The sequence below is a fragment of the Paroedura picta genome, chromosome 7 (assembly GCF_049243985.1).
Source record: "Paroedura picta isolate Pp20150507F chromosome 7, Ppicta_v3.0, whole genome shotgun sequence".
Classification (NCBI taxonomy): domain Eukaryota; kingdom Metazoa; phylum Chordata; class Lepidosauria; order Squamata; family Gekkonidae; genus Paroedura; species Paroedura picta.
Genome location: NC_135375.1, coordinates 28,911,051 through 28,928,957, shown reverse-complemented (window position 1 = coordinate 28,928,957; position 17,907 = coordinate 28,911,051). Strand labels below are relative to the sequence as shown.

At 43.2% G+C, this 17,907-nt stretch overlaps 1 protein-coding gene across 1 annotated transcript in view; it reads right to left on the bottom strand.

Annotated features, from left to right (window-relative positions):
- ZSWIM6 (zinc finger SWIM-type containing 6) overlaps positions 1–17,907 on the bottom strand; it is a 116,292-nt gene that overhangs the window by 19,651 nt on the left and 78,734 nt on the right. The window contains exons 5-10 of the mRNA XM_077347199.1: positions 11,842–12,021; positions 10,199–10,375; positions 9,780–9,926; positions 6,904–7,050; positions 4,102–4,362; positions 1,240–1,375 (exon numbers count right to left, since the gene is read on the bottom strand). Coding sequence (XP_077203314.1) covers positions 1,240–1,375; positions 4,102–4,362; positions 6,904–7,050; positions 9,780–9,926; positions 10,199–10,375; positions 11,842–12,021 — 1,048 coding nt within the window. The remainder of the gene's footprint in view (positions 1–1,239; positions 1,376–4,101; positions 4,363–6,903; positions 7,051–9,779; positions 9,927–10,198; positions 10,376–11,841; positions 12,022–17,907) is intronic.

Below are 17,907 nucleotides of genomic sequence, written 5' to 3'. Positions count from 1 at the left end.
TCCCAGTGACTTGTCTTCTTATAATCAAATTAAGGTACCCTCAGTATGGCCACTTTAGCTTCTAGGGAGGGTTTGATTTCATCTAGAACCCACTTATTTGTCTCTTTGGTAGTCAACAGTATCCGTAAAACTCTTTTCCCACATCACATTTCAAATGAATCAGCTTCCTTTATGTCAGCTTTCCTTAGTGTATAAGCTGTCAAACTCATACACATTAATGGGAAATACAGTGGAATGAATGATCTTGATCTTGGTCACCGGTGCTACACCTTTACATGTAAGGATCTTTTCTAGCTCCTTCATAGCTTCTCAGTCTCAATTTCCTTCTGATTTCATGGCTACAGTCTCCCTTTCGATTGAAGACTGAGCCAGGGAACAGAAAACTCTTCTTCATCATCAGCTGGTGAGCCAGCTGATGATGGTTAGGACTATTGGTTAGGACCGCGGACTTCTAATCTGGCAAGCCGGGTTTGATTTCCTGTTCCCCCACATGCAGACAGCTGGGTGACCGTGGGCTCGCCACAGCCCTGATAAAGCTGTTCTGACCAAACAGTAATATCAGGGCTCTATCAGCCTCACCTACCTCACAAGGTGCGTGTTCTGGGGAGAGGAAAGGGCAGGTGATTGGAAGTCACTTTGAGACTCTGTCGGGTAGAGAAAATGGCATATAAGAACTATTCTTCTTCTTCTTCTTCTTCTAGCTGTATAATTCCCTAGAAATCATTACTTTTGTCTTCTTGGTGTTCAGGTATAATCCTAATTTTGGCAGTTTATGCTTTACCTTTCTGCAGCTCCCACTAGATATTAAATGTATACCCATCCATTGGACAAATAGGTTCTCAAATAAGCATAGAATAAAAATGTTTAATCATCTCATACATAGTTATCATTCAATAAGCATGAAGCTTCTTCAATACAGAAACAAACACAAACTATACATCCAAGTTAGGCTTGCTCTCCATAACCCCTTTGAAGAAATGGAAGCAGCCTTCAGAAAAGCCACAATGGAACTTACTTGGGTGACCTCTAATGGGAGGGAAGTCCATTAAAAAAGTACCACCACTGAAAGAGCTCTGTTGTTTGTCACCATTTTTTAAACCTCAAGTGGTCCTGGTACTTGCAGAAAGGGTTTCTCCTAATGACCTGGGGGGGAAGGACTCACAGCTGGATAGGAGCCCAAAAGATTTGGAAAGTACGTTCCAAAGGATTTGTTTTTTTAAACCCCAGAAATCCACCTACCGCATTGCTCTCAGTGCAGCTTTGTATGCCAGTTCAGCATCATGAGGTAGGAGAGAGGTGAAGAGATACTTGGCGAATGTGTGCATTGGAACACTCTCTCGATGGATGATTTCACCTAGACCGCTATAGGGCCCGGCTACGAGAGGGGGAGGGAAAAAAGAAACAAAGTCTTATTAACAGCAGTGTAACTTGAACATGCCTAAGTACTAAAAGTTAGCTAGAAATATTGTAATAATCCAACACTCACAGTGAAGAGAAATAAGCTCTCTGTTGAGGGGTCCTCTAAGTAATGTGCAGTACTAAAAGAAAACGGCGGTGATAAATATATCTTATTGAAGTAAAGTAATGTGGCCTGGCTTTAGCTTTTCTTGCAGGGTTCAGAAAGCCCAGAGCTTTAAAGCAGCATGTGTTAGCTCATACAAGATTTTGAAAAGCAGGCTATTTGACATGGTAGAATTTAAGTCTTCAACATGGAGCAACCTCATTACTGGAAAGCAAAGTTTCCACATCATGACATTAAAGCTACTGCCATGATGAGCATAACATGAACAATCAAAACCTGAAAAATGCTCCAGCCCATAAGCCATGGCAGAAGGTGCTAAGAACAGATTAGAAAGCCTTTCAATCACATATCAAAACCAGGCCATGAAACCCCCCCACACAAACACACAGTACCCTCAAAAGTAGTCAAACAATACAACATGGGTGACCCTAGGATGAGGGCATGGGAGATTTATTCTTGGGAATCCAAGGTTATTGAATTCTGCAGGATTATTTAACCTCACAGTCTTCACAGACAACAATACTCTACTAATGAGCTAAGTGTCACAATACTGATGTACCCCCAGCATCATGCCGCTTATTATTTCAGTGTATAACCTGACATCAAAACCTCAGAAGCAGACTTCAGGAAGTGCCAAGCATTACAAGATTGGGTAACTGTACCCCTGATGACCCCATGGAAGCCTAAAGGGTCACCTGAAAACAAGCTACAAAATTCTATCCCTTGAATTTGGCACCAAAGAAAAATCCAAGAACTTGTTCTTTAAAGAGCCTTTAAGTGTGGGCCAGACTGGACATATTTTTTAGAAATTAAAGACCCAAATACCACCACTCTGAACAGGCTTACAAAATCATTCAAGCCAATGACATGCATGCTAGTTGTTAAAAGTGTTGGATACAGCAAACTACTATTACCATTAGCTTCAACTACCTCAGAGATGCATGTACAGGCTCCCGCCCCCAATTTTATCCTCACAATAACTCTCCAAGGTAGGTATCAAAGTAAGAGGGAATGACTGGTCACCAAAGTCACCCAATAGACTTTGTTTTTTCAATCACTAAATAAGAATTTTAGTAGTAATACATAACCTAGAGGTACAAGCATTGCTAGTGAGGTTGTGGGCCAAGTGGTGGTAGAAAGTGCCGTCAAGTTGCAACTGACTTATGGCATTCCTGCAGGGTTTCCAAGGTAAAAGATCAACTAAGGTGGTGTTGTCTTTGCCTGCCTCTGAGTAACAGCCTCAGTAGCCTCCCGTCCATGTGCTAATCATGGCTGACCTTGCTCAGCTTGAGATCTGATGAGACCAGGCTAGCCTGGGTCAGTGGTCCCCAACCTGTGGTCCGTGGCCCGGCCAGGGCGCCGGGCTGCGGTTCCCTCTCCCCGCCCCCCCCCCGCAGTAAAAAACCTCCTAGGCTGCAAGCTTGCGGCCCGGGAAGCTTCTTACTGCGGGAGGGGGGGGAGAGGGAATCAGGGCCGCGCCGCGCATTGCGCATGTGCGGCACTTTCGAAAGTGCCGCGCATGCGCGCTTTTGGCCGCGCAGCGCGCATGCGTGGCCAGGCCACGCATGCATGGCCGCGCATGCGCGCTGCGTGGGCAGGGCAGTTGCCCTGCCGGTCCCCAGCCGAAAAAAGGTTGAGGACCACTGGCCTGGGTGATCCTGTTCAGGGCTGTATGCTAACCACCCTCGGCTAAAACAATATCAAACCACTACTAAAGGCTCCAGCTTTTTAAAAGCAACTAAACTGTATTTAGATACTCATGTGAGTGTGTGAAGAGAATGGCAAAAAACATGGCTGTGTATCTGCTTTGCTGGATTGTTGCTTTATTGATGTCCCCGTGGCTTCATCCGTTCTCCTGCATCAGTATGAGGCACAAGTACAATATGCTCTCCAACTCAACATCTCCTTTAGCAAAGCCATCAACAGTGCCATCCTAAGCAGAGGTACAGCCTCTTAAGCCCAATGACTTCAGTGGACATAGAACCAAGTAACTACGCTTAGGAGGGGCACTGTAAGATATTAATATACTATTGAGGAATGTTACAACTCTTGTATCTGGGTGTGGAATTCTGCTTACGAGGGTGACTGAGATGACTTTGGCTAGTCCCCAAACTCCCTTTCTGCAAATGGAAATGCAACTGTGGATTGATGTGCCCCAAGTCTTCCATCTAACTCCAGAAACTCAAAACAATCCCAACAGCCTCCACATTCTCAGGGGCAGCAGGGTCACAGTGGGAAAGATCTTATGGCTTGTTTAAACAGGACACATTTACAAATTCTTTGGTACACATTCAGGATCCTCCAATCAGAGAGAAGTTTAGCATTCTTAGCCCTTATATGCTAGCCAGGGCATACAAGGAAGGTGGGGGAGAGAATAATATAATGCATAAACAAGGCCTTTCAATCTCTGCATCAATGCGGTATTTAAGTATAGTAGATTGGGGGTTGATGGAAGATCAATAAGGGCCATTAGATGTCTAAGAGCATGATAATTACCAGATAATCTGACTCCCAAACAAGTCCCTGATCTTTTTATCAGAAACCGTTAAAAGAAGCAGCTACCATCGATAGCCAGCTACCTTCTAATAGGAAGACTGCTTGCTTTTGGAAAATCTTCACCAGCGTGTCGTCCAGTTCGATTTCCTGGAGCTTTGAAATCAGCTGCTCCTCGTTCCGACAAACTTTCTCTTGTGCGTACAAACCATCTGGCATGATCCGCTGCTGCCCGAGCCCGATCAGTGCCACTTCCACAGCTAGTGTTAAGAAAGACTCCCCTTCTTCTAAGAACTTGTGCGCAGGCAGGTGATAGTACTCCAAAGATTTGCACTGGCCCATGTTCTCTGGAAAGAAAATCGTAAGGAGAAAAATACCATTAAAAGCTTATCAGGACTTTCACATCTTATTTATGCTGGGGATGGGGTTACGGTTCTTGCAGGTTTTTAAAAATTATCTGTGAAGTTTCCAAGAAGTGCAATAATCATAGCAAGTCTCAGTTTTAGGTTGTATCAACTGTGAGGCAAGCAGCAGAACAGAAAAAAGCCTGCAGCAGTGAGACCTGAAATTAAACTAATCTAATTTTCAGTACCATTTGGTCAGTACAGCCTGATTAACTATAAAAATACTCCGTATAAATAAGCTGTCCTCTCCCCTCCCCAGTTACCAGTAGTTTCATCCATGTTTTTCAGCTTGTGCACCTTTAACATTTTCACGTTATATCATGTACAGTGTGAGGAGACAATGTATTGACCCAAATGGAATGCACCAGGAGAAAACTGCTTGGTGCTTATTTTGACATGGCCTTTGCATCTTCGGAGAGATTCATTTCCCCTGAATGCTTTGTACACATAATGCAGCAAAGTAACATATCTGAATTTGCTACAGGTGTACCCATGCATGTCAAGAATGCTCAAGTTTGACTATATTAGCTGCTGATTGCAAAGGAATATTCAACAAATGATCACCTCATGGTTCATTGTATGCTACCTGGAATCAAGTTATTTCGCAAAACATCTCGCAAATACATTGGAAGCCTCACAAAAATATAATATTCCTTTAGGAACTTGCTTTTTCATTTATAAAAATAATTTAATTTCATTTTTGATGGTTTAAATCAGGGGTAGTCAAACTGCAGCCCTCCAGATGTCTATGACTACAATTCCCATGAGCCCCTGCCAGCATTCACTGGCAGGGGCTCATGGGAATTGTAGTCCATGGTTTAAATGATGCATCCTGCCTCCCCCTGAAAATCATGGAAGCAGAGTAGTCTATCCCCAAAGACCGAACACTTTTCAACAGTAACAAAATGTTTATGTGGCAGATCCTGTAGTTTAAGCAGGATAATCACTTTTCTGTAGCTACAAGGACCAGTCCAGGAAGTGAGAGTCCCTTAATCCAGCCCCAAAGAATGATTTTAATATCTTTGATTTAGGTCAAGGAGCAGCACCCAGTACAAAGATCTTAATTTTCAACTCCAGCATTGAATATTATTCACAATTATGGTGTTTTTATAATGAGATTAGCATAAAGAAGCACATGACAGGTAAGGAATAAACAAGAAAAAGGGACAAAACGTAGGAAGCCGAATGAGATCAGAACTGCAGTATTCACCTTTCCCACCTATGCTGTTCCCGGTCCATTCGAGCCAGCAAGTCATTATTTTAATATGCAGATTTCTATAAAATGAGCATGGACTGAATTTCAACAGTCTTATTTAACCACAGTGTTTATTTTCCAGAATTTCTAAGCCTTTAACTGCAACACTTCTAGGCCACCTATTTACTCCCCTTGGGATCTCCCCTTCAAATGTAGCGAACAATAAAAACATTAAAACACGATTAAACAACACACACACAACCCCCTCCCCCCAAATTTAAAACAATCAGGATGTGCATTTTCTGGGGGGAATCTGAATTGGAAAATGTTACAATTGAAATTTGAATACCTATTTAAACAACGTCAGCAAAAAGAGCCAAATACACCTTGACTACGCTACAAGCACTGGGGTTTGCCCGTGGCTTCATATCCCACATTTAGCCCACCTACCACAATTGATTTGACCTGACAAATACAGGCTATATTTATGTAAATAAACAGAGGAGGAAGTTTTCCACAGAAAAATCCAATGCTGGAAAATATTCTGATTTTTTTTTAACAACAAAAGAAGGAACAAAATAACCCGCCTTGTTACACAAGTTAGGAACTTTAGAGGCTGAGCAGCAAAAGAATAAGCTAAATATTAAAATTCAAATATTTATTATTCATGTGCACTTTTAGAATTTTAAAAACATCAACGGTAATCTCAGACTATTGCACAAATCCAGATCATATTGACACACAAATATATCTCTGTTGAAGCCTCCCTTTAAAAAGAGTTATTATTCAAAATTCCACCCTTATTATAGTCCACCATAATGTTGATATTTTAATTTTTTAAATTGTGCACATGAATTTAATAAATATCTGAATTCTAATATTTAGCTTGTTCTTCTGCTGAAAGCAGTTAAACAAAACAAACAAGATTGGGAGGATGTCTTCCCTAGTAAGTGGAAAGATTATGATAGCAGGGGATGGATACATTCCCTTTGTTTTCAAATCAAGCTTAATTATAGAATCACAGAATCATAGAGTTGGAAGGGGCCATATAGGCCATCTAGTCCAACCCCCTGCTCAACGCAGGATCAGCCCTAAGCATCCTAAAGCATCCAAGAAAAGTGTGTATCCAACCTTTGCTTGAAGACTGCCAGTGAGGGGGAGCTCACCACCTCCTTAGGCAGCCTAAGGAGGTGAAACTTAATTGAGAAACTTAGCTGGGCTCCAGAGACAAGAAAGGACTTTAAAATGCTCCACAGTATTTACATAGCATACTGGCCACTGTGTCTTACCTGTGAAGTCTGAGAACATATGGAAGCTCTCTTCATCCACCCTACAGGCTTCCATAAGGCTACTGAAGAGAGTGCCAATTGGGTCCAGCGGGTGCCCAACCCAGCCTTCCAGGTTAGTGATAGAGGTTATTCCTTTGTGCAGAAGTTCTACATCATCAGAAAAACAAAAGCAACTATATCACCACAGTGCATTTCACAAGCAAAGCTTCATAGTTCTATCCAGCACTAGTGATGATAGGAGGGGCTGCGATTTGAACCTGATTGTCCCAGGCAAAATTCCCAGTCTTGAAGAACTCAATACAGTTTCTCATTCAGTGCGTTTGAGCAAGACCGACAGCAGAAGAACCTTGGGCTGAACCCATTTCTCAGCTGAAGGTAGTGAGGGTCACAGAGAACCTTGGTGTAGCGGTTAAGAACAGTAGCCTTTAATTTGGAGAACCAGGTATGATTCCCTGCGCCTCCACATGCAGCCAGCTGGGGGTTCTTGGCCGAGTTTCTTAGGCCTATGCTTGCAGAGCAGTTCTATTAGAGCTCTCTCAGCTCCACCTACCTCACAGTGGGTCTGTTGTGGGGAGAGGAATTGTAAGCCGCATTGAGACTCCTTTGGGTAGTGAAATGCAGAGTATAAAAGCCGACTCTTCTTCAGTTTTCCCATGTTACCTTCCCGAGCAGTCTTTTCCATCCCTTGGAAAGTTTATTCCTGGGATCACAGGACTCATGGATTAATACCCACGTGGGTCACGAGGTTCGTCTAGAAAGGGGGAAAGAGACAAAATCTCCCTGTTGATGGAAGACAGAGAAGAGAGCAATTTCAGATCTGGAGTTTCTCATGGCCCTGGGAATAAACTTCCCGGGGGTCGTAAAGGACTGCAATCATGATCAGTGATCCTTGCTGCCAGGATTGCTGGATTCAGACCCTTGACTTAAAAACAAACTTGCCTAGCAGATAAAGTTCACAGGTTGTCCCATCTACCTGACTTGGAATGAGGAATAGAAAGCCAGGTGTGTATAAGGAAGCAATGTCTTAAAAGTCCACCATCATTTATGCCTACCATGCATTAAAACTGCCTGTATTAGTATTTGTGGAGGATAACTTGATGATGAAACAGCTAAGCTTTCTTTAGGGTCAGGGCTGAAGGATTTATAAACAGGAAGCAAACTTGCGGCATGGTCTGCAGAGATAGCTATTTTAGCTTCCTGAGAAAAACAAAGAACACTATTTTAACCAATTAATCTTGTGAAACTGGGGGTGGTTTGAGAGACAAACTGTATTGCACAAGAAAATGTTTTAATTACTAATTAGCATGTGGGGGGTGAACTTAGGTCTAATTTGCAGATTTAATCAATCCTTTGTGGGCAGATGAAACAAAATGATATATATGGGTTTAGTGTTGGGGTCCACAGACAGGCTGTCCTTTCTGTAAAGCTGCATATTTTCTAGAGCAGAGGTTCTGCCCTATCATAAAAAGCTCATACACTCCCTGACTTATCCACTAAGCCACTAACTGTCAGACATCCTAAAGAAAGGAGAAGCTTATTTCTTTGTGTTGTGAAGCTGTTTTGAATCACTCTTTGAGAAGAGGAGCTAGAACACAATAGAAATTACATCAGAGCACTTAGTATAACACAGTCACCTGGTAAGATCATCTCTACTGACCACTTACAACATACACTGTGACTAAAACCAATTCAGGAAAAGAGTGAAGTGCATCAGTGGGGAACTGAGGAAAGTGCCTGGCCATCAGAGAGATACATCCAGCTACATTACCCATACCTAACCCCACAGTGAAGAGTAACAGCAGTGGAAACAGTAGCATGACCTTGCAGGTATTTGACCGTAGGTGTACAAATCTGCAACTTTGTTTTATTATTTGTTAATGGATTTTTTGTTAAAGGAATGGGCTAGTCATCATAAAGTAAACAGAACTATTGTTCAGACAACTGGAGCACTGATATAAGTAGCTAAAGGCTCACAAATTCTTTACTCATGAATGCAGTGCCTCAAGACCATAAAGTTGGTAGGTGTTGTGTAGGTGCTGTGTCTAGATGTGACAAACGGAAGGCCTGGGTAGCAATACTTCATACACAGAGAAGGATATTAATACCCTCTGCCTTACTTCCATTATACCAAAAGCAATTGTATAGGGATGTACAAACGTGTGGCAGGATCACAGAGAAATGGTTAATAGCCTACATACATGCTACTTCTTAGGAATAATAGCATGCCCCACTGCCTGAAACTAAAGGGTAGGTCAAGTCCAAACGATCTACTATCAGAAAACAGCAATTGTTAGCATGGATTATTCACAACCCTCTTCCCTTATTCCACACAGACAACAGGTGTTTCATGCATCAGAGACAGATTTAGGTTTGTCACCAAGTCTACACTCAAGAGGAACCCTGAACCAAATCTGGATTCTAGACTGGACAATATACACGTTTTCAAACATCTGTGCCACAATCGCTCTGTACACTTAAAAATCACGGGCATACATGGAAATACAATGCACGAAGAGCCTCCAGCAATACAAGGCAAAACATGTATTGGATTCATTTACAGCTAGACCTTCTTAGCTGGCTGTTTTGCCAACACATTTCTGTTCCTCTGAAATACATTGAACTAGCCAGGCGCCAAAAGCTCCACGCCAGCATTAGGGCCTTATTGTGACCATTATTTCGAGAGCTACAGAGAGATGGTCCAAGCTCTTACACAGCATTGGGCAATTAACCTGCTCTCACTACCAGCTACTGTCAATCCCTGAAGCGAGTCACCTGCTGAGGTGCGGTTTCAAACAGCATTTCCTTATTGACTTGGCACTGTTCCAGCCGTACCATCACCTTGCGGTGTCCTTTACCCTTCTCTTGCCCGTATTTACCTTTCTTCTGATACCGGAACATTTCCAGCTGCTTCTGCTGCTGCCTCCTTAAGGTATTGACGATAGCTATTGCCAGTCGCAGTGCTTCTCTAGGATAGCCGTGAGACCTTAACGCATCCACCCTTGCACAGGCTGTAGGCACATGCTCTGAGAGGGGGCAGAGAGAAAGAAAGGGGAGAGAGTCATTAAGGAGCGCATCCACGTCTGCAGTAGCCCCAGTGAGCTACTGAAAGGGTTTTGTTTAGAATCTCTGGAAACAGGGCTGCTAAAAGACCATTTGAAGGGAAGCTCTGTCGCTATTGCCAGACCTTTCATTCCACTCCCCAACCCCCACTCCCCCCCCCCAAAAAAAAACAAGCACCATAGAAACTGAACAAAGCACCAAGTCATGGAAACGTCTTTCCGGTTGAGCCACTTACCGTGCCAGAGGGGCCACCCATGAGAGTCAAAAAGCGTGTTTTCAGCATCTTCATGGTAACAGTAGTTGGTGTACAAGTCACTGCTGATTATGTGCTGCAAGTGGCTGTCCTGCCAGTGGAGATCACATGCCTCAATGGCTCGAGTGAACACTGTCCGGTGAGACCTGTTTGATGAATCTGTCAGGCCCACAAGTTCAGAGAAGTTGAGTCTATTCCTCCATGTGGCAAGGTATCATTTACTCACTTCACCTTACTCTTCTCCTCCAACCCCTCCTCCAGTTACTCCTCCTATGTCCTTCCAGCGAGCAGACTCCAAGCATCACCAAGTTCTCTATGCACCGAGCCTGTTTACAACTCTACAAAAATAACCAAGGTTCTAAAACGGCTGGGACTTAAAAGCTAAATCAAGGCTGTCTATAAAAAGTGAATGGCCAAAACTTATCCTGTCTTTGAAATGCATACGTGGCAAAATAATCTAAATGTTTAAATAAGGAAGAACAATTTCAGAAGGGCCCAGGAAATTCAGTTCTTGGGAATCATTAAAGGTTTATATGTCAAGAAACAGAAATTATATCTGCTGTGTGCTTTTGCTGGAGCTTTCAAAAGCTTTATAGCATCCCTTGGCGTCAAGAACTGCAGGGAGTTGTGCTAAACTTTCAAATAGGACAAGAACTTTGCATTTCTGCTATAGATTTGAACCCGCTGACCCTGGACCCTAGGATCCCAACTCACCTACTGCAATGCTTGCTGGATTTTTACAGTGGAGTAACTGCAGGTGTCACAAACTAAGAAGATCCATATGCATGGAGGTGGGGAAGGAAATAAAGCACCACAGGCAGTTGCATAGTAAATGCCATTTCAAGCAAGCTCCTGGTGATTTTACAGAATCAATACAGGGTTGTTTTTTTTTTTTTTTTTTTGCCATTCACCATTCACCAAACATTAAGCGGCTGGCCAAAAGAAATTTCAGATTCTCTATCTCAAAGCAACAATCCTTAAGAATTCAGTGCATATTGAGATACATTCCCCATAGGAATGTTATGGATATGTTACAGAAGGATTTAAGAAAGAAGCTGGAAGTGCCTTGAATATCCAACGCTACCCAAATGTACCTAGTAATACCAGCTATGGAGATGGCAGCAGAGCCACTAACTATGCCCTTTCTCACAAGACTGAGTAGATTCCCCCCTCCCCCTTAGCACTCCTAAGGGGAAGAGGCCACATGTTATATAGCAATTGCAAATAGAAGAATTTTACTAGCTGCAACACTGCCCCTGCCCCCCCTCCCCCCAGTGCACAGGACCATACAGGAAAAAAATTATTAGAAACAGCTTTTTGGCATTTGATCTATGGCCAGTTCAGGAAAGTAGCAGACGCAGTATAATACGCTGTATCAGACATATTCATTAGATTTTTCAAGAATGACTTGAAATGCCTCCAACGGCTAAGAAAGCAAGTGGTAAGGTACACACAGTTAGGAAGCTTAGTTTCTTTTTACTAAAGTCTGGAGGTTTGCCATCCATCTTTCACATGGGCACAAAATGTTTTTTTTTTTAAAAAAAAACACCCAATTACACAACAAAGAGAATTGTACAAGCACACTCTCTAAGCAGCATTTCCTGAGTAAATTAACAATGTCTCACCTTGGATTGCATTTGCACCCTGAGGCAAAGCATTGGTTAGACTGGGCAGATCATTTCCATGGTTCCCATCTTCCCAGGGACAAACGTCAACACTGTTCCACTTTTTCAGCTGCTTCAACCAACTGGCCTTTTGCTCCACCTTGCAATGGGGATTTAAGACTATGCACATCCAAAGAGCACCTATTGAGACAAAACCAATTGCCTTAATTTTGAGATCATTTGAGAGCAACAATTTGAGAGCATTTGCACCTGCAAGCCAACATTAACCAGGCTACCACCTCAATTGCTCGTGTATATGGCACAAATGCTTCAGTGTTCTGAGAGCTGAAAGAAATCAGGTCTCATTGCAGGCATATATAAGTACTCAGTTCACAGGAGCACAACATAAGCTCACCGGCAACTTCAGTGAACCCAGGAGAACTACTGTGAAGTATCCACAGTACGGCAAATCAAAATGTATACTAAAGATAGTGATTTTTATTCTATTACACTTGTATTTGGGAAATACCAAAAATGCCAAATACCCAAAAAAGTGTTAGACGATTCAAAGCTTCCAGCTTTGATACAAAGATAAAAATACCAATAAATACAAATCAGAAGCTTCCCTCTTTGACCTGTAAGGCAGTAACGACAGCTGCAAAGAAATTTATTTATTATTTATTTATTTATTTAGATTTATATACCGCCCTCCCCGAAGGCTCATAAATCCGATTTCACTATCATTATCCCACCCAACTCAACTGCTCAAAGTCACCTGCCCCTTGCTGACCCTGAAATTCTGAAATCGCAGGAAATAATAACTGATTGTGATTCCTAAATTCTTTGCTGACAAAATCTCTTAAATATGTTCTGGTTTGGATGCTAGTTACAATAGAGTGTCAATGCCTAAAAGAACACTCAATGCGTAATCTGGTCCTTTTGCGGATCATTTTAATCAATGTACCATGATGGATATCAACAGGATTGAAAGATCTATGAAGAGCGCCACTTCTACAATGGAGTCATGTCCTCCTTGACTGTTGAAAGTGTATCTCAGAACACTGAGGGATGGATTATATCAATGAATCCCTGAAATATATCATAAAATTCATCATTGACCCAGGGAGAATTCCCGAGGCCAATTAAAACAAGTTATTTGCAACTACTTAAAAAACCATCAGTATAAAAGAATGCTGTGGATTATTATCACCTGGTTTTCAACCTTCTCTTCCAGAGTTAAGGTGATAGAGAGAGCTGTAACAGAACTAATTTTCCCCAGATTCCTTTCTGTCTGCCTTCATGGAACAAAGATAGATTTGGTGACTTTTGATTATCTCTGAATGCAAACAAAAGCTGTTCTTCTTGTTCTTACTGGGTTTATCAGCAGTTTTGGATATGGTGGATCATGTCATTTTACAGAGGCACTTGGAAGAAGCTAGAATTAAGGGATGTGACCTTGGACTGGCTTACATTTTTCCTTACAGGTGGGACAGCTTTTGGAGACTTATTATTATTATTATTATTATTATTATTATTATTATTATTATTATTATTATTATTATTATTATTATTATTATTATTATTATTATTATTTCAATTTATTTCCCACCACTCCCAAATGGCTCGCGGCGGGTTACAATGTCTTAAAAAAACCATTAAAACTCCCATTAAAAGACTTTAAAATGTCACAACATGGCAGCACAATAATAAGATCCCCTTCCTACCCCCATTGCTAAAAAAAGGGGGGGGTGGAGGAGAAGGAGGTCAACGATGTCAAGAAGCCCGGGGGAGAGCAGTCGATGTACCCCAGCAGCCCCAGCCTCAACCATACACCTGGCGGAAAGTTGAAGGGTCCCGCAGGGCCCGCAGCTCACCCGGGAGCTCATTCCACCAGGTGGGGGCCAGGACCAAAAAGGCCCTGGCCCTGGTCGAGGCTAGGCGTGCTTCCCTAGGGCCGGGAACGACCAGAAGATTCTCACTCGCAGAGCGCAGAGCCCTGCGGGGGCCATAGGGCACTAGGCGGTCCCTCAGTTATGTGGGTCCCAGCCCGCGTAAAGCCTTAAAGGTTAGAACCAGAACCTTGAACTGGATCCGGACAGCAATTGGTAACCAGCGCAGCTGCCTCAGCACAGGCTGGATGTGGGCCCTCCAAGGTGTGCCGGTGAGGACCCTAGCGGCTGCATTTTGTACCAGCTGGAGTTTCCGGATCAGAGACAGGGATAGGCCCGCGTAGAGCGAGTTACAGAAATCTAATCTGGAGGTGACCGTTGCATGGATCACAGTGGCCAGGTGTTCGGGGGACAGGTAGGGCGCTAGTAGCCGAGCTTGGCGAAGATGGAAAAATGCCTGGCCGACTACTTTCCTGATCTGCGCCTCCATAGTCAGGGAGGCATCAATGGTCACACCCAAGTTTCTGGCCTGGGACGCGATGGTAAGATGTGCCCCTGCTAGGGTGGGTAAATGCGCTTCCTGTTCCCGCCCCCTACTTCCCAGCCACAGGACCTCCGTCTTGGAGGGGTTGAGTTTCAGGCGACTCTGCTCAAACCATTCTGTCACCGCTTCCAAACATCTGGCGAATGGTTCCGGGGGGGAGTCTGGGTGGCCGTCCATGAGGAGATAGAGCTGGGTGTCATCAGCGTACTGATGGCAGCCCAACCCAAAACTCCGTACCAGCTGGGCCAGAGGGCGCATGAAGATGTTAAATAGTGTGGGGGAGAGAACCGCGCCCTGTGGGACCCCACAAGGGAGTCCATAAGGGCGCGAGAGCTCATCCCCCACTGCAACCCTCTGGGTCCGGTTCTGGAGGAAGGAGCGTATCCAGCGCAAGGCTGTACCCCGTATCCCCGTATCGGCGAGGCGGTGGCCCAATTATCACTTAATGTAGCATTTGACCTGCAGGATTCCACAATGCTCTGTCCTATCCATGTATTTCTATCTCTCTAAAGACTTTTGGATAAATCACTGACAGTTTTGAAGTAGGCCATCATTAATATGCTGATGTCACCCAAGTCTGTTTCTCTTTACCCAAATCATTTGGTGAATCTACAGAGATTTTGAACCAACACATTACTGCTGTGACTAGGAGTGAAGTGGAAAATGAATCCTGGTAAGGTGGAGAAAATGCTTGTATGGAAGGCTGAAATCTTGTAGGACACTTCATTCTCCATGTTTGATGGCATCCTGCTGACATGCCCTGATGCAATTAATAGCCTAGGAGTTCAACATTCAGCATTACTACTAGAGAAGACAACGCAGCCTCAAAAAAGAAAAAAAATCTATCAGTTTTTCATAGTCTGGCAATTGGCCTTCCACCTTGACTTAGCAGACCATGCAGATTCATGCCACTGTTCTCTCAAGGCTAAATTACTATAATAGAGTCTACAAGGGTCTTCCCTTGAAGCCAGCTTGGAAACTCCAGCTGGTACAAAATGTGGCCTCCCAATTAACAATTATGAGATTGGATTTTTATGATGATTTATTGGGGGGGGGGATTATGCATTGTACTCCACTAGTCCCTGGAGAGTGTTGGGCTTGAAAACTAAGAAATAAATAAATACATACATACTAGCAGGTACCAGAACATCCATGTCACACCCATCCTTTAGCTGTTACATGGCTATTACCATGTAATTACCATGTTCACTTCAAGATACCTGAAGGTTATTGCCTACAAGGCTGTTATGGTCTAGGGCCAGCATACCTGCAGGGCCATGTTTCCTGCTGTGCTTTATTACAGAAGCTTAAGTCATCTGAAGAGAACCTTCAAAAGTTCCTTCATGCAAATAAGTAAGAGGATGGTTATCAGTCTGGCGGCTTCCACCTTTGAAATGGTCAATCTGGGACTTGGATGGTTCCCACAGTATTATCATTCCACAAAATGTGCAATCCAGTGTTCAGGAGGGCATTCTTGTAATAGTCATACTGTTGCTTGCTTTGTTCATTTTTGTACTCCTAGTCATATCTGCATTGACTTACTCAAGTACAGTATGATTACTTTACTCTGTAAACTGCCTTGAATTTCAGTGAGAAAGGCAGGTTAGAAATAAGCTAAAGTAAAAAAAAAATCTTACTTCTTGTTGTTAACTGCTGAAAGTATAAGTCAGATGTATTCTAGGAGGTCTGATTACCCTGCACTACTCCAAGAGAGAAATATTCAGCAGTATAATAAAAGCAAAGTCCTGTAGCACCTTTAAGACCAACAAAGATTTATTCAGGGCGTGAGCTTTCGAGTGCAAGCACTCTTCATCAGACTATGAACTCCTTACATGACAGGGCAGTATGTATACCACCCTGAGCCAGTCTTGGGAGGGCTGTTAAAAAATCTAAATAATAATAATAAAAATAAAGGGTCTAAAGCAATACCTTTTTCTTTTCTTTTTAGAAATAGAGGTTCAGTTGTGTACTATTCATACAATTTTGTGCCAGACAAGCATCACGGAACTAATTTCTGCTGACTCTGAACCAATGCAGGAGATACGTTTATCACACTGTATGGCCAAAGAGGCATGCATATATCAGGAAGTTCTGCAGCGTTTCAGAATACGCCATTACTGCCGTGGCAAACACTTGTCAATTTCGGTGAAGACATCAACAAGTACTATTTAGCAACACTCCATTTGTTCATCAAGGAAGCGTTTTTACACACTTCAGAGACCTGCAGAACCCACTAAATTGAATGACAGCCTTTCAGAGAAGGAGATGCAAGCGCCAAATGTGACTAACGAAGAATGCAAATATGAACTGTGCAAAAAGGGTTGCTCTATTATGTTGATTTGCAGAAGCAAAATCAGGAGTAAAGCAGGTAACACGTTCAACAATCTGGAGGTCTGATCACGTTAAGAGACAGTCGGATGAAAACGAGACAGTTCGGCAGCTTGCAGTATACTTCCTTATGTGTTCTATTTCCAATATTCATAGCGTTCCACACATGATGGGGTAACAGAGAAGCGCTTGCATCAGACAACTGGCATTCAATCTGCCTCACTTCAATAAAGCAGGGGTAGTCAACCTGTGGTCCTCCAGATGTCCATGGACTACAATTCCCATGAGCCCCTGCCAGCAAATGCTGGCAGGGGCTCATGGGAATTGTAGTCCATGGACATCTGGAGGACCACAGGTTGACTACCCCTGCAGTAAAGGACTCTTTAATGGGGAATTTCCTAACTCTATATGCTGCTTTCAACCATCTCCTATGATGCTTTTGCCGGACTCACCGTACTGTAGAGCTCGGTGTTACTGAAATGTAAATTCTGTAAGGCTGTATAGGCTAGTCATACAGAGTGGCTAATCTAAGAAGGCATTCTGTGCTGGTAGTAGGTCCCTTAAGATCTGGCTGCATTCCAGTGTTTTCAAGCTCACCCATTCCTTAGCAGCCCAAAAGATGCTCTTCTGAGGGACAGTTGGTGACAGCATCACAGAGTGAAGACATATGGTATACAGTACAGGCCACTGTTTAGGCTGACCCTCTCACTATCAGGCTGTTGATGTTCAACCCCAATGCTATTTTTCCAAAGGTGTGTGCGGGGGGGGGGGGTCACAGTATGGGTCTGGCCAAGATTCTAGGATTCTTAGATTGTTCCTCTCTCTATGGAAGGAGAGGAAGCAGAAGCAACTGATTTGTAACCTTGCAGAGAATCTGGCAGGATTTTCCTTTTCCTTCCCAAAAACTTAAAAAACGCTCTGCATGTTTCTGCATGGTAGTCACAGGAGGGGTTTCAGGACCCTTTGGCCTGCCATCACAACAAAACTGGAAGCTGAGAATCTGGAGGGCAGCTAGCATTTGAAGCTGTACAATTCCAACATCTATGGTCACATACCCAAGCTTGTTCTTAGGAGCAGTTCACCCTTCTCTATGACATTATCCTGGGTGCAGAGATTCATACACCATAAACCAATATGCAAATTTCATATTTCCCCAAAGATAATTGGAAGACGCATCATGCTGTGACTGCAATTTGGTATTAATTTCACACAAGGGAAAGAATATTAAAGCTGTCACATCCTAGTGAGGCATTGTCAGTTCTAGTTCCACAGTCACTCTCTTGACCTGAATAGGAGCTGGCTGCACCACATCAGACCGCTCGCTCC